The sequence below is a fragment of the Aulostomus chinensis genome, chromosome 7 (assembly GCF_037954235.1).
Source record: "Aulostomus chinensis isolate RoL2024-O1b breed Wild chromosome 7, RoL_Achi_v1.0, whole genome shotgun sequence".
NCBI lineage: Eukaryota > Metazoa > Chordata > Actinopteri > Syngnathiformes > Aulostomidae > Aulostomus > Aulostomus chinensis.
Genome location: NC_141326.1, coordinates 22,715,526 through 22,736,217, shown reverse-complemented (window position 1 = coordinate 22,736,217; position 20,692 = coordinate 22,715,526). Strand labels below are relative to the sequence as shown.

Genomic DNA, 20,692 nt, shown 5'->3' with positions numbered 1-20,692 from the left:
AAAGGTCAAGGTCACTGTGACAGGCACATGTTGCAGAGGTCTCAAATTGCAGCAGGGTACTTCTAGTTTTCACTCATAAATACGCGCAAAATTCAATTAAAATGCACTTTTATTTATTACATTTTGTGAAGACAAGCTCTCCTGTTCATAGATTTCTACGTACTTTGGCCGTTTGCTGAGTTGAGTTCAGATGAATGACCTGAGAGATTCACCGATGACAACAGAGAGAAACCTCCTGGTGTTACAGCTTTAAGAAACGCTTTGAGATAATGTCAAGGAAGAGCTAGATTGTATAAAAGTGTGTATGGATTTAGATCATAATGATTGAATTTAAAAATACAAATGTTTGCATACAATACTATTTTAAGATAGTAATAATGTAGCTTATGTCTGCGAGAGATGCCTGTAAAACAAAAAACAAAAAAAAAGTTTTGTTTGTGAATTAAAATTCTAATGCAATTAAATTAAATACTTGTGCTCTAGCAAAAGGTTTGAAACAGTTATGATGGATGTTAATGTTTGCCTGTTAAGATTTTGCATGAATCATGACATGATTTTTGTAAGTGTGTGTGTGTGTGTGTGTGTGTGTGTGGGAGGGGGCTTCAAAGAATTGGGGGAAAAAAAGGGTCCGGTCCAGTAATATTTTCTCTCATTCCGCCCGTAGACGTAATGTTCTGAAATGTCTCGTGATATTTAATGTGACGACGGGACATTTTACTATTTTTTTTACCCCCCCCCCCCCCCCCACACACACACACACACACATACACACAACAATAATATGCGTTTTGCGACAGACTGCAGTTTCTGCGCCGCTGCTGCTCATACGCAATCCCTGGATAGGTGGTTGCCATGGATTCCTGGGTCACATGCGTGGGTTTCCTGTAGCCAGAAGCAAGAGAGGATGCTTGGACCAAAAATCCAGAGCCATTTTCATTCACTAAAAAGAGAGTATCTGCTGCCTATGGCTCACTGACTGGGTGGCCTGACGACACCCGCCTGCATATTGGATTACTTTTTTTAATCTCAAGTGTGTGTGGTTTTGTGGTTGTTGTTGTTGGATTATTTCAGATTCGCAGCAGGTTTTGTCCTCATTCATAGACTGAGAACAGGAATGAGTATAGAAATTCCTGAGGGACTGACGGAGCTGTTACAGAGCTTTACCGTGGAAGTGTTGAGGAATCAGCCCAGGGATCTGCTCGAGTTTGCGTTACAGTACTTCACTCAGCTGAAAGACAGTGAGACCAAAGAGGCCTCGTTTGGCAATGACCAAAATTCCACCCCGAGACCTGGAAAAGCGGTCAATTTCATTGACGAAGCCATGCAGATCGATTCGGAAAACGGAGAGGAGGAGGACGACGATGACGAGGAATTCGTGGGTAGGCGAACACAGGCGCTTATCAGACATCCATGTGAATTCTTGCTTATATTTAGTATTTAACAGTTTATGGATGTGCGTTCTGGTAAAGACACATTGGGCGCAGTGATGCTTGAGCGCCCGCCACCTTGCATCCGCCATGGCTCTGTCATTTGCCTTATATGGTCACGGAGGCTGAGTGCCGCTATAATGAACGTGTCCTGCTCTCCATCTCTGCGTTTTGGGATTAAGGCATCGTTAAATTTCAACAAAAATAGCATGGTGTGCGAGATTACGAGAGCGCAGCTCTAATTCCTGTATTTTGGTTGCTGTAGAAGCAGGCCCGATCACGTCCTACATTCATCAGATGTATGACAAAGAGATAAATGTGTAAAAATCATGTTCCCCTATGATGCAAGCAATGCAAAAATAGGAATAATTCGATCTTTGTCATCCAAAGTGGGTCATGTTCAAGACAGTAGCTGGTGCCAGATTGCTATAAGGTGCAGCAGCATAGCCACCCAAGCTCTGACACAGCATCCCAATGAGTGGTGGAGTCTGGATGGCTGGCATGTTCACACCAGGATAAATAGGCTAGATTCAGTAGTGTAGTATTTTCAGGGTCGTGAAATAGCCCCCATCCTCAGTATGTGTTCAACTGATGTTCCATTTTGACAACACTGGCTGCCAGGCAATTAATGGATGAGGTCTCCCAGCTAATGTATATTTCATAGTGAGCCATTGTGTTTGAGCCTTTTTCCATTTGAATTTTTTTTCCATTTGAATTTGATCCAAAGAGGTAACCACACTTCAAAGCGGCTTGGCTTATCATGGATCCCAAATGAACACAGGCCATGTTGATACCGGACAGTGCATTTACCCAGTTCTGTCTTGTTGCTGTAAGATTTACAGAATTTATATATTTATGCTTTTGCAGCTCCGGTAATAAACCGATTCATCAGAAGAGCCTCAGGTGAGTTGTCAGTTGCAGCCTGTTTCATCTTGCTGTTAAAAGCCTGTTCTGTCAAGAGGAACCCCCCCTGGAGAGTGTCAGTACTAGAAATACTGTATATAAATGCCACGCATTTGCTCCAGTATAAACTACACCAAAGTGTTTTTTCCATCTGTCTTTTCTCACTGTCATCAGCATTTTAGTGCTGTTTCATCAGTTTGTGAACTTAAGTTGTTTTAAGTCCGGTAACGATGTCAGTGAATGATGTAGCTGGAAATTTGCTGCTGCTAATAATATCCTCTGGCTTCAGAGGAAAAACTTCTGATGAGAGTTGATATTCGACAACCTGAATGGACACATGTTTGATCACACTTTTCTAAGCACATTTCCTCCCTTTCATAGTTAAAGATTTGAAATGATGAAGCAGCAGGACTCCACTATTGAAGTAGACTTGAATTCAGCCTGAATAAAGTGCGCAGTACGTGCATGTGAAAAAAAAATAGTTTTTACTCAATATTGATAGAGTACTAGATGTTTTGTCTTCTATCTTGGCATTTTTACACAATGCACAATATTGATAGGACAATATGATTCTTGTATGAATACGTTTGTTCAAGTAAAAGTTTGTATTGACGGTTTTAATCCAATGTATAAAACAGAGAGCTACGATTCTTATCACTCTTGCTAAATTCTCTGGGAGTGAGTTTACAGATTTTTGCTCTCTGTAATACAGTGTGTGCCGAAGCCTTCAATCCCGATGAAGATGATGAAGATAAGGAGCCAAGGGTAAATCGTTCTAGTTTGGTTTGATTTGAATGAAATTGTATATTTAAGTCTGACTTGAAATTTTCTGTATGTAGCTTGATGTTTGCCTACATGTCCGTTAACCAAGACTGGTTTAATACGTAGGTCACCTACCCAAAAACAGATGAACAGAGACAGAGACTACAGGAAGCATGTAGGGACATTCTTCTGTTCAAGAATTTAGATCCGGTAAGTAAATGATTCCATAAGTACTCTGATGATTTATTCTTTGACATTCCTTAAATTACTCAAAAAGGACAGCATCTCTGGGGTCGGCATGGCTTAGTGGTAGAGTCGTCTAACAAGCGAAGGATCGCTGGTTCGATCCTCACTTCCCCCGTTGACAATGATCTTTGGGCAAGATACTGAACTGATTCCTGATGGCCCTGTGATGGACTGGGGACCTGTCCGGGGTGAACCCCACCTCTCACCCAATGTGAGCTGTGACAGGTTCAAGCCCCCCCCTTAACGGTTAAGAAAATAAGATTGAAAATGGACGGCTGGATGGAGGTCAGCAGCTCTTTGCCTCAACTCAGTTCACCATGCATGACTTTTAAAAGAATTGGTACATTTAAGCAGCTGAAGCAGTAGAGAATAGTTACTTTCAAGACTTACATTCAAATATTGATTGTTAAATTGTTTATCCTTACAGGAAGAAATGTCTGAGGTGCTGGATGCCATGTTTGAGAAGTTCTGCACAGAGGGCGAACACATTATTGATCAGAACGATGATGGGGACAACTTTTATGTTATTGAAAGGTTTGTTTCACACTTAGTGACAGAGTTAATTATTTAGAACATTTTCTGGGGGGATACACCATGTCATGTCCTTATATTATCTCTTTGAGTTTGTTTTCTGTTCTTCATTTTCCATTCAGTGGGACATTTAGCATTTTCGTGAAGGTCGATGGGACAGAGAAGCTGGTAGGCTCCTATGACAACCGAGGCAGCTTTGGAGAACTGGCGTTGATGTACAACACTCCCAGGGCAGCCACAATAATCGCCACCTTGCCTGGAGCCCTTTGGTGCCTAGTGAGTAATCCAATAAATCAAATGTGCTGATCACTCTTTCAACTCTTATGATTTACAATAAATGTCCATATTACATGTAGAATTAGCTAGCATAGCACCACAGGTGAGACCAAGGTAGAACTCAACAGCTCAGACAAACCAGACAAAACTTGTTTGCTTTAGCATATATGCACTAGAGGACACGAGTTATGGAGGGAAAATAATATTCTCTCAACAGCAATGATGTTATTACAGCATCCAACTATTTACCCAAGTGTGGCCACAGTAGCTGTTGTGAATATTCAGTTGCTACTTGATTCTGTTTTTGTGATGCAGTTTGTGTATTAATGACTCAGAGGGTCACGTCCTTACAGCTTTGTTATGCTATCTGTATGCAAACCGGGCTGGTTGCAGCTGTATCCTCAGTCGAGTGTGTTTCAGTTGGCGAACAAGCAGCATTTATGCCGAGCAGACAGTGTTCTACAGTAGTCAGGCTCATCAGTCTGATACTAGCCTGCAAGGAAAGATCACCGCAATTGACTACTCAGTAACTTGGTCTGACTTTATGACATCTTTTCCAAGTTTGTACCATGCTAGCTTGTTGTTGATACAGAACAAAATCACCCAAAGAAGCTGCCTTTGTAGCCTGTAGAACAAATGCCTCTTTTTGTGTGCTTTGTGGCCAAAATGTATAAATAAATAGTACGCTGTCCGCCCCATCCCCATCGCGCTCCTTCTCCCTCTCAACCCCAACCAGTCGAGGCAGATGGCCACCCACTCTGAGCCTGGTTCTGCCTGAGGTGTCTTCGTGTTTAAAGGGAGCTTTTTCTTGTTAATATTGCCGAGTGTTTGCTCATGTGGGAATGTTGGGTCTCTTTCATTTGAATTAAAGAGGAAGGTTCTAAGGTTGTGGTAAAGTGCCTTGTGATTTGGATCTGTATAAATAAAGATTGATTGCTTGACTGATTGATATGGAGTCCTGTTGAAATGGCGAACAGTAGCTGGATTTACATGGACCACAATGTTCTTGAATTAATAACAGTAATTGCCCAATCAGAATAATTGTCTCATATCTTCACCTCAGCTGGAAGAAACAACTGAGCTGAAGAATTCCCAATCAGGTTGAGAAGAGTGCTGTAAACCTTTGATAATCCTTTCACCAGCGAAATATTGACCATGTAAATGCTCAATCTGAGCATTTCTCTGTCTTTCTTGGACAAAATATCTTCTTTCTGCATGTTTGCCCTGCATAAGTGACGTAAACATGTATGTGGGAGGAACATAAAAATATGCTGGGACCCAAACAAAACCGGACTGTGGCCAACACAACATTTTTGCTGGGAGCCCGAAATGGTTGAAAGGCTTGACATAACAAGTTGTTCAAACAAACGTTTGAAATATTTAACAAAAACAGGAATTCAGTGAACCATCAAGCAAAATAACAACAGCCAAAAAAAACCCAAAAGCCACTGCTGAGATTACTGCTTTATTATGAAGTATTGTTCTCTGTAAACAACGTGGGTTCATTTTTGAAATTATATTGACAGGCGGAACCACTTCCTGCTTTAGACACGTCACCATGGTTACAGCAGGCAAAACCTCTTTGAGCATGTCAAATAAGCTGAATTCTGATTAAATGCTCTGGGGCTCATACATGCACATCTCATTTGATGATATTTACCATCCGTGTAAATTAAAGTTAAGGCAGAATCTGTAATCAGAATGATTCCAAAAAAAAGAGAAAGAAATTTCCTTGTAAATGCAGCTATTGAGGCTTAGAACAAGAAGCTAAAACCCACTTCAGCACACGGATGCTGCAGTTTGAAATATTCAGTGTTGTTATGGTTTGCAGGGTGCTCCGCTGAGTTCAGATCAAGTGAACAGTGACCCCTGCTGCAAACTAGTTCATATCACTTGTTTGTTGAGAGGGAGCCAGGGACATCCGGGGCTTTAAGGCAATTATAAATGTGTGCTCAGTCATTCTGAATTCAACAGAGTGCAGGAAAATTGAGAACTGAAGAGTGTTCGGCTTCTGAAACTCTCTTTCAGGATCGTCTGACATTCAGGAGGATCATAGTGAAAAACAACGCTAAGAAGAGGAAGCTGTACGAGGCGTTCATTGAAACGTTGCCCCTGCTTACATCACTAGAGGTTAACATTGGTTTTGTCTGTCAGTGTAATTGTGCCGCAATACAGTCTTTAGTCATTGTTTACTAAATGTCCCTTGATCCACAGCTCTCAGAGAGAATGAAGGTGGTAGATGTGATTTCCACCAAGGTGTACAATGATGGCCAGCAGATTATTGCTCAGGTGACAAATCTTTTGTCTAATTTTACACTAGAACTATTATTAACACATTTTCCTTAACAACATAATAGCATTGCTCATGCTTTGCGTTAACAGGGGGATCTGGCTGATTGTTTCTACATTGTGGAGTCTGGCCAAGTTAGAATCACCATGAAGAGAAGCAGGGTATATGTCTATTTCTGATTCTATTCACGCAGCTCATGCAGTGAAACTCTCTTTTTTTACATCTTATAATGCTAATGTTAATGTTTTATTCTTATCAGACGAAAAAAGACCAGGAGGAAGAGGAGGTGGAAATTGCCACATGCTCCAAGGGCCAGTATTTTGGGGAATTGGCGCTTGTCACAAATAAGCCCAGAGCTGCATCAGCTTATGCTGTAGGGAGTGTCAAATGCTTGGGTACGTTTCCTTTGTAATTCTGTGAAAACTTATATTTTTTATAGACTCAACATTTACCAATGTATCAGCCATATTACTTTATATTCTTCATTATGTGTTGCATTACTTGTTTCTGACTTTTCTTTTCTCCTGTCTGCCAGTCATGGATGTTAAAGCCTTCGAGAGGTTGCTCGGCCCATGCATGGACATCATGAAGCGAAACATTGCTAACTACGAGGAGCAGCTGGTCACCCTGTTTGGAAGTAGCGCTGAGATTGAGCAACAAATTGCATGAGACGCTTCCAAAGGGACCATGAATTGGTGGATGAAATAAAAGGCTGCCCCCCCCCCATTACTACTTAAAGATTTTCTTACAAGAAATGTGACTATATACACTGCAGCTTTTTTGTGTCAGATGATTAATCCAACTGCCTCCGTTTCTCAGATGAGATATTTTGCCACAGAGTGTGATGACTAAACAAACAAAAGCCAAAGTTGCTTAAAGCTAAATTGGATTCCTTGCCCCTCTCACCTTAAAACGTCGGTGTACATTTTACCAGTCAGATCTGTTTGTATATTGAACACTTTTGTTACTCTCACCTTTTATTCCACAGTGTTATAGCTACACCCACAGCAAGCAGTTAAGGTCGCCCTCTCGTAAGTTTTGGCAAGAGCACTGGAGGGATGAACATTTATTAAGATATTGATTTGATTCTGCGTTTGAATAACATCGTTCACACCTCTTACCACTACGGAATGTAGACTTGGCCGTGCTACAACATTTGCACAGAGCACATTTCTGTTAATCTCATGAATCATAAACTGTGTAACATTGTGGGTAAATGTTTGTGGCTGTTTGCCTAATTCTGTGCTTTTGCAAAAAAAAAAAAAAAACAACAAAACTAGAAAAATCTTCAGAGAGGTAGCTGATAGTTTTGTAAGAAAACACAGAGCTGTACCATTTGAAACTTAGTATTTACTGCTATTATATAGGCCAACACTTAATTCAATAGGTTTCTCCACTAGACTGTCGTTATTATAAGTATTGTCTTAAGACAATTAATTTTCTTGTGTTTTTATGTATAGTACAAGTCATGCTATTTTGTGTCAGTGAAGCATACATTATGATTATGGCATCCATTAATGTTGTCTACCTCTACCAAATACTGTTTGGAAACATATATTCTAATGTTCCCTTTCAACAGGAAACTGCAGTTGGTCCCCACCTGAACAATTAGAGTCGTCGTTATTTTTTTCTGTGGTTTACTGCAGCTGCGACGTGCTTAAAGCAGGGGTGCCCAAACCTTTTTCCAGAGAAGTTCAAAATTGAACATTAAAACACATTTTGTGTTGTCAAATTACCTTTGGTTTATGTGTCACTGCCTCTGCCTCTGAATTTTGTCTTTCCTCACTTAGGTCCTGAGCAGTCTCTCTGCTATCAAATTATGAAATAGTAATTTCTAGTTTGGGATACTACATAATAAATGAGCATTTTATCCCCTCCTCCCTCCCCAAAAGAAAGACAAGAGCTGAATCAGTGATTTACTCTGTATTTTTCTGATAGGTTTAATCAATAAGTTTTGATATTGCGATTGTAATTATTATCATACATCTGGTTCTACTTTGGGCAGCCCTGGTTTAAAGTTTGTTTATTGATATTTAAGAATTTATATTTTATCTCCCCCGTGTGCAGGTAGCCATGGTAATTTTGAAAGGCAAACCTATAATAATGTTTGGAAGTACGGTATGTTTCACTTTTCATGTCAATAAAGAACATTTTTAGATCTGTTTGACTCATTATTGTTGAGGCATGGTAGCGTTTCCATCCTGTTCATTCATTCTTTATTCATACAGTCATTCATTTTGTCACACACAGGTTCATTGATAAAGCAAATACTTTTACAACAGGTGAAAGAATATTATTATAGAAAACAGTGTCAGCAATTACTTGCTGTAGTTGCAACATTGCTGGAATAAAAACAACATGTATTGTTCCTGTTATTGCCAATCAGCTGTTACTGGGTAATAACAGTCGTGTACTTTCATCCAATGAAACGATGGTCAACAAACTATCTCCCGCCTTTAATATTTTTCTCAACCACATCAGCCAATAGCGTTGTTGTTTTCTTGTTATTGGCGTTGTTGTGGACCAATAGGACGCCTTCTCTAGAAACATTCACTCCCAGCCCTCGAGTGAATGCCAGAGAGTTTCTTGATGGCGACAGGTCTGGTAAGTGAAAAGTTGTCTACTTTATTCGAAGAAACAAAAGGTTCAAACTCGTACTTAACACGAGCAATGTGTGAATTGCGTCTTTACACTTTGAACGCGGTATTTTTACGTGGTTGTCAAGCGCTTATTCATCGTCGACTGACATTTTGTGTTTGACCATTCTCTCTCTCTCTCTCTCTCTCTCTCTCCCCCCCCCCCCCACTCTGCTGTGACGCTAGTTGTTTTGGTGATAACACAACCCGACAGCAGTTTTGTGTATCCACACGGGTTATGCAATCAAAAATAGGCTTCGATTAGTAGAAAAGTGTCGTTAAAAGATGGCTAGAGGTTTTCTTGTCATTCATTTTGAACGGGACGGGGAGGTTGCGTCATGCCTCAACTTGTTGACATTCTTTTGTTTACAGTGTCAGACTCGACAGCTCCTAGTTTGAGCCGAGGACACTGCTGCTGCTTTTGACGAGTGGGGGGGGGGGGACAGGCCTGGCATTTTTTTTTTTTTAAGGAAGGAAGATTATGTTCTTTAAACATGTTATTGACGGGCAATTTGAATTTATTGTCAGAGTATCCGCGTTCTCGCAGTTGAAGCAACGGTTTGCCGAGCGTCTTGCAGTTCGGTCGGACCTCTGGTTTTCATTTATCGAATGTGTTTAATGGTCACAGCTACTTTTAATTTACAAATTTTATTCACCGCGATAGACCAGAATTAAGCTAGCATACAGTCATATTTAGGATTATATAAAGCATATGAATGCGTCACAGATTTTAAATGAATCTCTTTCCCATTACTTTTTATGCTGCTTTTTATCACTTTGGCTACGCAGTTATGAATGAATGAGCACTGGAGCGCATGCGTCAAATCCCTCTTAAGTTTATAAACAAGGCCTCCACGCAGTGGGTCACATGACCAGAGGTTTGCCGAGACAAAGGACTCCCCCAGAGCTTCCTACCCTTTACATTTAATGTATGCAATGCATAAAATATCTCGCTGTGCTAATGCCAGTTATTGATTTTTTTTAGTTTGCTGACATGCAATTTTCTGTATGAGATCTTTCACGTATGGTTTTGTTATGACGTATGATTCTAATGCTGTGGATGTATTCCATCATGTCTTAATGAACCATGACATTGCTGTCACAACATGGCACACACACACACACAAAATCTTGTTTCATGGAATTACAGTTATTTTTTCATTATTGTGAGAGTGTAGTGCTAGTTAAAAAAACCCACACTTACATAAATTTTGTGTTTTGACTTAAAACAGCTGATGTTGCAGAGTATGAGGATGGAAGCTGAGTAAATTGAGCCTAAAATTGTTAAAAAAGAGTAAGCAGCAGAACATTGCAAGAATGGATGAGTCGTATGATCCGCTCAAGTGTAATGAGGACCTGCCTTCTTCACCTGGGTGCCAAATGGATTATGGTAAAACAGCAGTAAATCACGTTGCATATTTATGAACACTGACCTTTTGTACACATTCATCATGTATATTACTGCTGACCTTTCCCCAGATGACATGCCAGAGCTGCAGGAGGTGGAAGAGGATCAGAGGTCTCCGGGGTTGTTTCAGGTTGGAGCAGGAGTGTCTCACCAGGAGCTCAACTGCTCCCCCAGCACCAACTGGCTTGCTGAGCTGGCCAACATTGCCACCAGTCCTCAGAGCCCACTGCTGAAAGACACCCCACATAAGAGGTTTGCATTCATCCTTATTGGTCAAATTTGGTAAATGCGTGTATGGGCCAGCACACAAAGAGAAGGAGACAGTACATGCAATAACACAGATGCACATCTGGTGGGTTTTTCAGAAAGTAGAATCAACAAGTTAGCCATGATATGAGTCGAAGATTTTTCATAATTTTGTTTTAAATACGCACACTGACTTGACACATTTATATCCTAATGACCAGCATATTGCAAAGTAATTTGTGTAATAAACTAGGTAAATTGTTCTTGTGTAGTTGAATACTTATACTGACTAACTCTGACTTCTATTGTCTTAAACAATTTATAACAGTAATGTATTCACTTGTGATAAGGATAGCTAATATTATATATATATATATATAAAAAATTCTTTTTTTTCAGATCATCTCCAGTCCACATCTTTGGCAGTAGTAACAGTTTACATTCCTACGCCCGTCCTCCGTTAGCCAGTAGTGCACCCAACCCCTCCAGAGGTCACCTCAGGGAGCGTAGGCGTGTCAGGGTAACCTTTCATTTGTAAAAAGCAAATCCTCAGATCCTGTTCTTATGTTCTTATATATTCAGTGTCACTAAAGCCTCCATCCACGTTGCCATTCATTTTATAGTTGAATTGATTGCATTTTATTATGTACAACAGGCAAGCAGTGAATCAGAGTCTGGAGTTTTCTCGATGTCCTCCTCATTTTCTGATGATGAAGATATGGCCTGGTCTCACTCCTGGCCCTCCACAGCCTGGCATTGCTTCCTTAAGGGTTCGTGCATACCAACATAGATGCAGGCGTATAAGCCCATCAATACACACACACACACACACACACACACACACTCATTTCTGCATGACAAGACTCTGTTTGCAAAAGCTCAGTCATACTTCACTCAAAAATGTAGTTGCTTTTCAAGTACTCACAAAGGGGTGTCTTGAGTTCACATGGACATTTTAACTGTTGCATGATTTCTTTGTGACTTCTGAATGCAGAAAATGTCTGCATTTATGGCTTGAAGCAAATAGCCCATATTTACCACCAGCTTCAAAAACAGCAAAACTGTCCATAAACCTTTGTCTTGTAAAATCAATGTCTTTTTTCCCCAGCTGTATGCTCAGTAATCCATAAACAGTTTAACTTACACTAAAATTAAACAAACTAGTGGTGACAAAAACATCTTTGTGACCTCAAGACACAGATTTGTAAGTGCTTGAAATGCAAAATGCAAGTTTTGGGTGAAGTATCACTTTAAACTGTAGTGTAGGCAGAGTGTTCTGAAATGACAACAGCGAGGAGAGAATTGATGGTTGTTGTGCTACAGTGTCTTGAGTTCCACTTTGCTGTCTTACTACTTATTCAGCCTGTAGTACTTGTCCTTGTTTTTGCAAGTTTTGAGGATTGCATTATAATTGGTGCCGTCATGAAATGATTACATCTTTTTAAATTTGCAATGCATCGTAAACGGAAAGGCTGAAATGGCAGATTTAGAGCTTTTCCTCTGTGTTTATGTTCCTTTTGTGGAAAATCACCTCATATAATTCATCCATATGTTCAGCTATGAATTGAGAGACAATTGCATTCTTATCTGTAAGTTAAACCTGTCAAGATAACATTTTACAGATTAAAAAAAAAAGATATTATAATGAAATCTTACAATCACATTTAATTCATGCGTTAAAATGTTTTGGGACCTTCAAGCTACAACTATTCTAAATTCTGCTGAATTATTTGGACAGAAGCTGGAGAGCTGCCGCCACTGTTCTGATGTTAACATGTTCTGTCTGACCTCTGTTGTCCAAACAGCAATATTGCATTCTTTTCCAGCATTTTCCTACCCCCCCCCCCCACACATCACATCTGCTGATTCATCATTTCACATTGTTGATATTCAGGAACCCGCCTGCGCTTCCATCGAGGTCCAAATGTGGAGTGGCAGGAAGTTGATGAACTGCGGGATTCTGATGACGACTCGGATGATGACACTATGATGCCATCCACCTCCTCTCTCAAGGTAGGCAACTAATAGCTGGATTTAGATGCCAGAATACTTCTGTGTACACCTTTTGTTTTAGTATTGTGTTGTAGCTTGTGAATGAGTGCATGCAGTGATTCTGGACCAGTCAGCATGCATCTTCTTTTTTAATAAAAAATTGTGCCCAAATTTCTTAAAATTTCGACCACTCAAATTATGTTGTCAAAACTAGTGCAGCCTGGACCTGAGCGAGAGAGCAAATCATCCCATTGTGTCACTGTTTCAAAACTCAGTAAACTCAGTAAGTGTAATGAACACTAGTGACCAGTAGATGGAAGTGCATGAGGAACATGTTCCCTCTTCAATACATTACATTTCAAATGCAGCTGTATTCAACAGAAATAAACCCAAACTGCTAGTTCAGGGCTCATTAAGTTTCAAAATTGTAAATATATGTGCAGCTGTTGATATATCTGTGGGTAAGGACTGAACAATCAGCAGCACTTACCCAACCCTTCATCTTGAAACCTGCATAATAACAGACTGTAACAAAAGCCATATTTGACATATTTGGTGTCGTATGTGTGTTTGGCCCTGTTGACAAATGCTCAAATGAATGTGGTCTAGCAACAATTCTACAATGCTACCGGATACACACTACATCATGGGAAAACCGTGAAAAACAAAACGACAGGATTAGAAATTATGTGTATACTTTTTTTTCCTCAAAATTTTGTTTCCCCCACTCACACTTTTGCGAACCATGCAAATGGCAACAGTTGAGAACCTCTGCTATGAAGTACCCAGAGAATGTACAAGTTCTTGAGATGGTCACAAGGTGGCAGACAGTATAGTGATGAGAGTAAGTGTTTGATCTAGCACATTTACTGCCTGTATTACTGTAGTGTCATCGAAACAACAGTTCAGGCACTATGTTGTGTTGCTCTATCTGTTGCTGTGGTGGTAGTATGTCTTGTTGGTGATTGAGGGGCCTTTTGTTTCTTTACAGAGGTTTGGTTCAGATGGACTGAAGTTGGTGAGCCATGAAGAGACTGTATCTTTTGGCCAGGCAGTCCTGAAACTGACCTTTGACCCCGGTTCATCAGATGATGGTCTTTTAACAGCTGAATGCAGACTGGATCACCCCTTTTTTGTCAGAAATAAAGGTAAAATATATCTCTTTTTTTAAGATTCCATCTTTATATATATTAAGCCCCAGGAAATACTCATATCCATACAGAGAAGTTCCCATCAAGATTTTTTTTGCCCAAATCCCAATCAGAGTCATTTAGAAGTGGAATCTTTTTCCCATTCCCTGGGTAATACAGTCACCCAGGGCGTCCATCAAGTACATCACGATCAATGAAATTAATCCTTTGTCTTACATCATTCCTCTCCTTCTTCTCCTCCTCCTCATCATCAAACTGTTCTCTCATGTGGTTGTAAACTAGCACTCACAAAAGCACAGTTTAAATGCAATGTATTTAAAATTATTTTTTAAAAAAAAAAAGGCAAGATCTTTATATTTAAGAGTCAGGAACCAGCGAGTTTGACATTTTTTCCCCTGAAAATACCCTGAATCTCTTCAGGTAGTTATTCATTTTCTTTTGATCAAATTATTATTGACAGACTGCTCCTGTTGAATAACATTATCCAATCCAGAATATAGGACTATTCATATATGTTTCATTTCCCAATTTTTTCCGCTGCTTATTTGTGTTGTTGAGTCTTCAAGCATTCACACCATGCTTGTGTATACATTGATTATTGGAATAGTTTCAGCTTTGAAAATGTTGATATTACAAATCATGCTTGAAAACTTCACCTCTAAGACAGAGATGATTGACACTTTCATCAATGACTGTGTTTCATACCTCGTGTTACATAGTAAAGTTCAAGCATTCGACTGTTGGAACAAAAAGAAAAACCCTTTTCGGACTGGAGAGGGCCTCAGAATTTGTTTTGGCAGAGATCATTAATACATGTTGGCAAGAAAAAAGACTTTTAATAGAGTTTTTGTTTGAACAACCAGCTTTTAGATGAAAGTACAATCTGTTTTTTTAATGTTCAGGGTGGTCCTCCTTCTATCCGAGCCTTACAGTGGTGCACCATGGGATCCCTTGCTATGAGATGCAACTAGGCGATATGTGCCTGCCGCCAAACCACCCAGATGCAATTAACTGCGATGACTCTGTTGTCTTTGATACTTTCAGAAGGTACAGCTCATATTAAACAAATCCCTGCTAATACCGTTGATTATCAGCCTTATCAACATATGAATCTATGTCTCTCTGTGTTCCCTCTCATCTCCTGCAGCTATGATTTCACGCCACTAGATTCCTCAGCAGTGTATGTTCTCAGCAGCATGGCCCGTCAGCGCAGGACCTCCCTGTCCAGCGGTGGTGCGGTCAGTCCAGACTGTGATAAACTTGAGCGTTCAAGCTCCCCACAATCCTCGGGTGGCAAGTCAAGTAGGAGCCACGCCTCAGGGACAGCCAGTGGTGCCACACCTACAAAATGCAAGCGTCCAATGAATGCCTTCATGCTTTTCGCCAAGAAATACAGAGTGGAGTACACGCAGATGTATCCTGGGAAGGATAACAGGTGTGTCACTGAGATTCACTGCTTCCACTCACTTAGTCATAAAAGCCATATAGAGAATGGTCATTTTGGAGGCTGTTATTTTTTGGTGCCGTTTAGCAGTACTGCTTTTATTTTGTCACCTTAATTCATAAAAATGTGATGGACAAATATTGTGTACAGCTTTAGATAAAACACAGTATAGTTCAAGAGCATCATAAAACGACAGCCTTCAAAATGACCATTGCAATAAATCCACTCCTCCCTCAAACAGGTTCCATTAAAACTGAACAGTATAGTCTTCATGTGGGGGGGATTTACTGCAGATCAGTAGTATTATGCTCTGTTCATAACCTGTCAGGTATTTTTGTGCTTTGGCTGACCAGTGTTCATTATTGGAAAACAAAAGATACAAGCAAAGATGAAGAAGTTTACTATTATGCTCATCATACTGATAAAGGTATTTCAAAATGACACATATTTACCAATGCTGACGATATCATTGTCCTTCTCATTAGCATGATGTTACAATCAGGGATGATGTTTGAGAATGAATAAGATAGATTGCAAAATTAAAAACAAAAACAAAAACAAAAACCCTGAGTTTTACTTGGCATGGAAACTTAAGGAGTAGTGCTTTCAGAGTGGGAGCTCCAGATTAAAAGTCTGTGGCATCATATGAGACACTTTGTAGTTTAACACAAAGAGAATGCCTCATGAACCCTCAAGACCTTAAAGCTGCCACTGGGCTTCATCCGTAGTGTTTGAAGGTTTCTCTCCCTCCTCCCATACATGAGTGGGGGCAGCTGTATCAAACAAGTGTGTAGAGGTGAGAGACTAAGGAGGGTTTGAACCTATTCTCTGGAGTCTTCTTGCGCAGTTCATGATTACAAATGAGTATATTATGGATTCCTTGTGGAGCATACATTGTTATGTCAACTTTTCATCCTGTCTTCAAAAGGTGGATGTTATCACTTTTTCTTTCCACTGGGCAGGAAAACAAATCATGTTGAGAGTGAATCTTTAGGTTCAGTGATTGCTTGGCAGTCGTGTAGCATCTAGTGACCCTTATCCTGATGTGCTGCCTGTTTTAATACTTGAATCAGCTGCGAAAAAATGTGACAGTAAAGCAGAAGATTTCCTCTCTTTAAGAGCCACTAGTGAAGAGCCCATGAGAAATGGCCTTACACCACAGCCACAGTCAGATTATGCTTGCTTAATCATTTCCTGGCAAGAGCAACATTGGTTCCACTCATGCTGCAATAGATGAGCTCCTTCACCAGATCTAATTAAGAGAGCATTTTCATAATGTTAAGTATTCGTAGAGAATGATTATTGTAAGTCAGCCTGTAAAACCGCAAGTGTGATTTCATTTTCTAAGAATATTTACTGTGTCTATTAGTTTCTATGCCGCTGCACCAGTGAAAGCAGGAGGCCAAAGCCATCATGGGTTCAAGTTGTCTATACGTTTCATTCTTCTTAACAAATTTTTCCAATTTGGCTCAGAAATGTACTCAAATATGAACCTGGACTTTGGTGGTCAAAGCTCAAGGTCACTGTCACCCATATCAGCATCTCCAGAGGGGGTTGTTAGAATTTCTCCACATTTCCCACAGACGTCCACTGGGACTCATGTTCCAAGATGAAATATCAAAATTGATGCCTCACCTTGGTAACACTTATAAATAGAGACTCACATTCATCACTGCAACACACCACCGAGTCTGAAGTTGTTTCTGAACAAATTTACAGTATGATGGATCTGTTCAACCCACTTAGGAGTACATCAACATACAAAAATATAATTTCCTGTTGACACCAGGTGGTGCTACAACTCATCCAACCTATAATGTAATGGATTCTTCCTGAGCCCTACAACACCCCCGCGCCAGGTTTAGTGAACATCCGTTTCACAGTTTTGGGCAATCTTGCTGACAGTCAGATAGACGCCATCGAAAACATTCAATCCTTGGCGGAGGTTGTGAAAATATTTTAGAGATCTTGTAAAAATATTGCAGACTTCAGAGCGTTTTCTCGCCTCAAAAGAAAAAGAAAATGTAATAGATCCTCTGAAGACAATACCTCCTTTAAGAGCCAAAATCCCAGACTCTTCCTGGACTTGGGCTCAGACTCTGATTGTATTATGACACGTCGAAGACGTGACTTTAATATTTGTGGCAAGTTACAGAGTTGAGGAATGTTAGAGCCAGACTGAAGCAAACACCCAAGGCAACAGTGAGTTTTATTCTTTTTCCAAGTATATTGATGATCTGAACAAGACAGAGTGTGTTAAACTATATATATTCTCAAGGGCATATTTATCTACATAAAGACACATATTATCAAGATTACCCGGTACCAATAATAATAATAATAATAATAATAATCTGCAGGTAGACCAGAGTTAAAAGATAATCTGTCTACTTATTATAAATACTTAATCTTCCATAAGTAGTAAAACTTGTCTCCATGTCTCTTGAAAGACTATGGATTTTCCTTACATAGTAAATGTCAACTTCTCCATATAAATCTCTGAATCCTAGTCAGTGTCTGGTTTCTCTGTCGTTCTCCCAAACAGTGTGATAAAGTGTTTAACTTGGAAGAAAACAGCATACAAGAATATTTGATTAATTTCTGGTTCCACAGTAAACAGACTTCAGATGCAAAACTGTGGGGATTCAGGAATTTCTGTTGAAATAAGTTGCAATAATACATCAGTAATTTCTCTCTAAAAGTTTGAATTTTTTGGACATGGCCGCAGACAGTGAAGTTACGTAGCTTTTATCATTTTATACTAGTATCGGGAATATTTGCATCAATCCAATGGAATTGTATGTTCATATTATCCACTTGCGCTGCACTAATTTCAATCACATATTAATCGTTGGAACTGTGCTTGATGGAGGATTTTCTTCCATTCCTCATCAGTTATGTCCATGTTTAAATCATTACACCAAGCTAATCTTTTACGGAATTTTTCAGAGCACTTAACAAATGAATCATAGATCTGACCCCAAACCTCAGTGCAATCCATCATCTTTTACTGAATGGAATTGGAATGATGAGATATTTGGATAAAAAGGTGACGGAGTCGGTCTGGAAGCATATACTGTAGGTTTTATTCTAGAACTCTGACTTGTTTATCATTGCCTACAGTACATCTTATATCATTTGGTGGATACATTGACAGGGATATTGGATACAAGTCAAGGCCCGTTTCCTACTGTCCTCAAAAGAAGTCGTTGAAAATAGAAATATTTTGGCTTTTACAGTCCCCTAAATGTGAGTTCTTGATCCTCTGACTCTCAACTTTTCCCCTGTAGAGCCATTAGTGTCATCCTGGGTGACAAGTGGAAGAAGATGAAGAGCGAGGAGAGGAGGATGTACACCATGGAGGCCAAGGCTCTGGCTGAGGAGCAGAAAAGGCTCAATCCAGACTGCTGGAAACGCAAAAGAACTAACTCGGTAATGACCGATGTCAGCTCAATCATCCAGTAGCTTGTTGACTAATACTTGTACTCATCCAGGTTTTTTTCAAACTAAACCTTGTGTCATCTTTCACCAGGGCTCCCAGCAGACCTAGATAAATCCCCCAGAATCCTCAGCTGCTGGTTTTTGTCATGGAGCCTGATGGATTGCTTGACACGTCTTTGCTCTCCTGTATTCTTGAGACTCAACTGTGATGCTGATTTCACTTGCTTTTCTAACCTTGAAACATTATAGAGATGCACCAGTAAGAAGAAAACCAGAATTATGAACTATAAACCAAGCATGTAATGTAGTCACTAACAATGCATATATTTTCTTATATCTTAAATGTAAAAGATGTCATATTCCTCCGAGATAAGAATGGATCTTTTCATCTATTTCAGGTTATTTCATATTTCAAGTTTAAGGAAAATGAGAGCCTGTGGTGCTACGCTTCAGTATAGAGAAAACACACAAGTGTCTATTTATAATTGTAAAAAAAAAAAAGGGGGGGGGTTTAGATAACTTTCTCACACCTGTTCATTCTGATTATATTTGTAAGAGATTGGTAACCCTTTCATACATTTTATATAGTATATTCTCTGCAGCGGCTCTATGGCCAACAGTTTGTAATACTACCCTGCCAAGTCTTAAGACTGCTTTTGCTCAGCCACCTGGTCATGTGATGAGAAGGCTTTCAGTGGTGGGTTACACTCACAAAGCACTTCAGGGCTTCACTGTAAGTGTTTATTCCTTTTGCACTTTATATACATATGTAATCTAATCCTATACAGCCATTGTATACTAGTGGAAACCATTTGTATAATACAGCTGGTATCTTGATAGTTAGCCACTTGACTCTATCATGGCCCAGTAGCCATGTTCAGCATTCAAGTTGAATTTTTTTTTAGCGCTATGTTCATGATGTACAGGTTTCACAACCCCCCAACAACCTATTGCACAAAATATACTTGTATCATATTATAAATAATTTTTTAAAACTTGCATCTTACCTAAGTGTTCGGTTCTTTTTTTTTTTTTTTTTAATTTTGTCGTCAGGACCTGCAGGGATGCTTGTGTGTTCAGCTCAATTCTGCATATTAATCTTCCTCTCATTGACAAGTGGGTGTCCTTAAAATAAACACCTGTGAATTTTATCTCACGCTTTAAGGGCTCTCAGTATCCATTGATAAAAAATATCCAACAAGTAAAGCTTAATGTTTCCATATAATAACACATCTAAAGAGAGTTTTATTCCTCTGTGTCAGTGCCAGTCAGCAACATCCAAAAACGTGGTGTACAAATACTAACGAAGCCTCCAGAGAAGCAATTGTACTGCAGCAGGATTATTCACGCTCGGATTGAAAGAGGACAACATTACTAACTGAATCTTAAACTTATTGGAACCCTGACCTCCTCCTTACACGGAGATGAAAAGGGATCGGAAAGGAAATGAGAATGAAAGAACACATTATCGTAGCCTTTTAACTGGAGACAATGTTCTCCAAGACGCCTTGGATTTTTACGTCAGAATAAAAAATGTCCGGTTATATAACAGTGGATTTGCAAGACTTGTTTAATTTGCCCTGCTGGATGCTTGTGCAGGCTGATAGAAATGATTAAAAATGGTAATGCAGAATTTATGTCCAACTTTAAGAGCCAGCCAGAGGGCGCCAGTGTGTAATTTTTGGTCTTTGGAGGACACTCATTATCTAAATGTCTCCCATCTCAATCATGTTTTTGTAAATGAGGGAATAGAATGAGTGTCTACATGATGAATACTGTATCTGACGTGTTGCAGTTGTCTTTTTAATACTATTAGAATAGCAGAAATAATGTTCTTCTTGCTGAAAGTTAGAGGGGAAAAACAGAAGACCCCTCAAGTGATTTATGGACATTTGGGAGGTTACTATTTTCATATTTATAAATATCTTGAGGGCTCTGC

At 39.6% G+C, this 20,692-nt stretch overlaps 2 protein-coding genes across 3 annotated transcripts; both read left to right on the top strand.

Annotated features, from left to right (window-relative positions):
- Window positions 1-779: 779 nt before the first annotated feature.
- On the top strand, window positions 780-7,711 carry prkar2b (protein kinase, cAMP-dependent, regulatory, type II, beta). Its single transcript, XM_086209338.1, has 11 exons — window positions 780-1,379; window positions 2,295-2,330; window positions 3,043-3,095; window positions 3,219-3,302; window positions 3,766-3,872; window positions 3,992-4,145; window positions 6,174-6,275; window positions 6,360-6,434; window positions 6,528-6,596; window positions 6,695-6,830; window positions 6,971-7,711. Exons 1-11 carry the CDS (start codon window positions 1,115-1,117, stop codon window positions 7,102-7,104), a joined length of 1,215 nt encoding a protein of 404 aa, XP_086065464.1. The 5' UTR covers window positions 780-1,114; the 3' UTR covers window positions 7,105-7,711.
- Window positions 7,712-8,970: 1,259 nt separating this feature from the next.
- hbp1 (HMG-box transcription factor 1) lies at window positions 8,971-20,300 on the top strand. 2 transcript variants are annotated; one of them, XM_086209335.1, is made up of 11 exons: window positions 8,971-9,039; window positions 10,304-10,461; window positions 10,551-10,731; window positions 11,125-11,245; window positions 11,381-11,495; window positions 12,620-12,738; window positions 13,709-13,865; window positions 14,771-14,915; window positions 15,016-15,303; window positions 18,603-18,744; window positions 18,845-20,299. In XM_086209335.1, the coding sequence occupies exons 2-11, from the start codon at window positions 10,389-10,391 to the stop codon at window positions 18,860-18,862; spliced, it is 1,359 nt and encodes a 452-aa protein (XP_086065461.1). In that variant the 5' UTR covers window positions 8,971-9,039; window positions 10,304-10,388; the 3' UTR covers window positions 18,863-20,299. The 2 variants fall into 2 exon arrangements, with proteins under 2 accessions (XP_086065461.1, XP_086065462.1); XM_086209336.1 differs by lacking the exon at window positions 8,971-9,039 and adding an exon at window positions 9,500-10,000 and having other exon boundaries at window positions 18,845-20,300.
- The last annotated feature ends 392 nt before the right edge of the window (window positions 20,301-20,692 follow it).

Coding starts and splice junctions, on each gene's coding strand:
- hbp1 (XM_086209336.1), top strand. CDS start 10,389: ATGGATGAGTCGTATGATCCGCTCAAGTGTAATGAGGACCTGCCTTCT. Junction 10,732..11,124: donor AAAGACACCCCACATAAGAG/GTTTGCATTCAT, acceptor CTTTTTTTTCAG/ATCATCTCCAGTCCACATCT. Junction 13,866..14,770: donor CTTTTTTGTCAGAAATAAAG/GTAAAATATATC, acceptor TTTAATGTTCAG/GGTGGTCCTCCTTCTATCCG.
- prkar2b (XM_086209338.1), top strand. CDS start 1,115: ATGAGTATAGAAATTCCTGAGGGACTGACGGAGCTGTTACAGAGCTTT. Junction 4,146..6,173: donor CTGGAGCCCTTTGGTGCCTA/GTGAGTAATCCA, acceptor ACTCTCTTTCAG/GATCGTCTGACATTCAGGAG. Junction 6,276..6,359: donor CCCTGCTTACATCACTAGAG/GTTAACATTGGT, acceptor CTTGATCCACAG/CTCTCAGAGAGAATGAAGGT.